This window comes from Gekko japonicus, unplaced genomic scaffold, assembly GCF_001447785.1.
Source record: "Gekko japonicus isolate JY-2015 unplaced genomic scaffold, Gekko_japonicus_V1.1 scaffold5168, whole genome shotgun sequence".
NCBI classification, from domain to species: Eukaryota; Metazoa; Chordata; class Lepidosauria; order Squamata; family Gekkonidae; genus Gekko; species Gekko japonicus.
The window spans coordinates 4,472-7,585 of NW_015159867.1; the positions used below are offsets into that span (position 1 = coordinate 4,472).

Here is a 3,114-nt window from a genome sequence, read left to right on the forward strand (position 1 = left end):
TTGTTCTGAGCACCTCAGGGTGATCTTGCTGGTACTTGGCCTGTGCAGCTCAGTGCACTGCAGGAGTGCTATGTGCAAATGTCTTTGCCACATTCCTAAGTTGCCTCCTCCTTGTAGTGTTGGTGTATCTGGCTTGATGTTTGCCAGGAGCTTTCTTGGGGGCAGTAAGAGGTGAGAGGTGTGAGGGGGAGTGGTGATGTGGTGGACATTTCTTCAGGTTCACGAGGGAGGCTCACATCAGAATGGCTCCTAGAAAGGTCCTTTACTACCTCCCCATGAACATTCATACCCTGGTCCTGATCCAACACCTGACAGACACCGGCCTGTCTAGTATTGGGGGGGGTTGTATTTAAAGGCATCGGGGAGGTTGGGCCAGCAGCAGTGCCTAGGCATTTCTGCTGAGCAACCTCCCCAGAGGCCCCACCTCCTCTCCTACACCTGGGAGGCAGCTGCCTGTCCAGTGTAGGATAGGGAGGGGGGAGGAGTATTAGAAGCCACTGTGGAGGCAGGGCTGGCAGGATCCCTAAGGCGTTACTGCTGGGGCAGGCTCCCTCGTGGTTTTAAGCACCCTGCAACCACTGCTGCACCTGACAGACAACCACCTGTTAGGTGTAGGAGGTAGGGGGAGTGTGTTGGAAGCCATCCCACCTCCTCTCCTACACCTGACAGGCAGCTGCCTGTCCAGTGTAGGAGGGGGAGGGGGAGGAGTATTAGAAGCCATTGTGGAGGTGGGGCTGCACCTGACCGACAACCGCCTGTTAGGTGTTGGAGGGGGGGGGAGTGTGTTGGAAGCCATCAGAGATGTTGGGCCAGCAGCTTTGTTTCACCTCACAGGTGGTTCTTGGCCACTCCTGATTTCCTCAACTGCCATTAGCTGTTTACAATCCCCTGTAACTGTTGGGGTTTTTTTACCTCAGAACACTGAGCTCTGCAGCTGACCAATCAGAGAGTGGGGGGTGCAGAGAGGCAGCTGCCTGGCAGCTGCATAGGAATCAATAGGAGAGCACATTTTCCCCCTTTTGACCCACTTAGGGGTCAAATTTCTAAAAATCTCTTCTTAGCAAGCACCTATGCCACAGTAGAAGCACTCTCCCCAAATTTGGTGTTTCTAGATCCAGCAGTTTGGCCTGGGCATTGCTGGGTCATTATCTACCATTAAATTAACAGCCTCTTTTTTTTCTTTCTTTCTTTGTTCAAGCAAAAAAAAAATCAAGAAGAACTATCATGGGCGCTGCCATCTCAAAAGCAATCATAAGACAGGAACTTGAAAAACTGAAGGATGATTTGAAATATAAAGATCTCCCAGATGTGACAAAACAAAGTCAAGAAGAACTAAATTTGTTAAAGTACTCTACTCTCGATATCGCCATCACAGGGGTGACGGGTGCTGGTAAATCATCATTTGTCAATGCCCTGCGAGGAATACAAGATGGCGAAGAAGGGGCAGCTGAGACTGGGGTAACAGAAACAACCATGGAGAAACAGGGATATCCACATTGCATGTTCCCAAATGTAACAATATGGGATCTTCCAGGAATCGGGACAACTACATTTAAAGCAAAGGAATACCTCAAGAAGGTATATATTGAGTACTATGATTGTTTCATCATCCTTTCCTCAGAACGTTTCACTGAGAACGATGTTCTCCTGGCCCATGAAATTCATAAAATGGGGAAGAAGCTCTACTATGTGCGCAGCAAAGTGGATGTCAGTATAGATGCTGAAAGGAGGAAACCAAAGTTCAGTGAGGAGAAAACCCTTGAGAAGATAAGGAAATATTGTTGTGATAATCTGACAAAGGCAGGAGAATCTAATCCAAGGGTTTTTCTCATCTCCAGATGGGATTTGAATAAGTATGATTTCTCCCTCTTGCAAGATACCTTGGAGAATGACTTGGATGATATCAAGAGACATGCTCTAATTCTGACTATGCCAGCTTTTTCCAAAGAAGTCCTGAAGAAGAAAAAGACAGCTATGGAGGCCCTTATCAGGAAAGCAGCCCTTGTGTCTTGTGGCATTGGGGCAATTCCTGTCCCTGGACTCTCTCTTGTCTGTGATATTGGCATCCTGGCAACAACAATGAGACATTTCTGCAGGGTCTTTGGCTTGGACAATGATTCCCTCCATAGACTTGCGAACCAGGTTGACATACCTGTTAATGTTTTGCAATCAGCTGTCAAAAAGTCCCCAATGGCCAGCCAAGTCAACAAGGAATTTGTACTTGATCTGTTGACTAAGTCATTCGTGTCTGGAACACTGATGGCAGCTGAATTTGTTCTTGATTTTGTGCCGGTGTTGGGTTCTCTGGCTAGTGGAGGACTATCTTTCGTAACCACATTCTACATCCTGCAGAACTTTCTGCATGACGTTGAGGAAGATGCTGAGAACGTCCGGGCGAAAGCTACAGAGTCCCAACCAAAATAAAATGCCAAGACACACATCTAGATAGCAAATTGGGAGGCAAAACATCATATGAATTTCATGCACAAATGAGGAAACAAAATCCAAGAACAAATTCTAGATATCATACCACTGTTTGATGTCCTGGTTGGTAGAACTGGATCTTTGGGAACCATGTTGTGCCTTCTGGGACGTTTTCTGAAAATAATGAAGATGCTTAGAATATTCAAGAAAAACTGCTGAACATTTAGAATTGCAACTTAGTAGCCATCCATAAAGATAAGACGGAGCACTAAATGGATGAATGATGGTCAGACCATAAATACAGGGAAGGGAAGGAAACTGGGTTTCACTTTTTGGCCATAGGGAGCCCACACAAACTGAGCAGGGGCTCCTCAAGGAGAAGATGAATAACTGTGGACAAGCTCCCTTCCAAGACAAGTCACCCTCCACTATTTATCCTCCTCAGCAATGCATCACCAAAGGAAAGCTTTTGTGTGCTTTTGGAAGTGACAATATATGCACTGGTGGCCTACAAGTTCCTTGTTTTTTTAGGTATTGGTCCTATCTTTTCCTCCTAATTTCTTCATCTTTTTAAAAAAATTATCTCTGTCTCATTTCTTCTCCATCTATTTGTTGGGGTTTTTTTTGCCTTGTTAACTCCTTTCTACTAAAGGGGGAGTAGTCCAGCCTATTGGATTAATAATCCACATA

At 45.9% G+C, this 3,114-nt stretch overlaps 1 protein-coding gene across 1 annotated transcript; it reads left to right on the forward strand.

Annotated features, from left to right (window-relative positions):
- Positions 1 to 1,224: 1,224 nt before the first annotated feature.
- LOC107107779 (interferon-inducible GTPase 5-like) lies at positions 1,225 to 2,424 on the forward strand. Its single transcript, XM_015408119.1, has one exon. The coding sequence runs from the start codon at positions 1,225 to 1,227 to the stop codon at positions 2,422 to 2,424; it is 1,200 nt and encodes a 399-aa protein (XP_015263605.1).
- Positions 2,425 to 3,114: the final 690 nt, after the last annotated feature.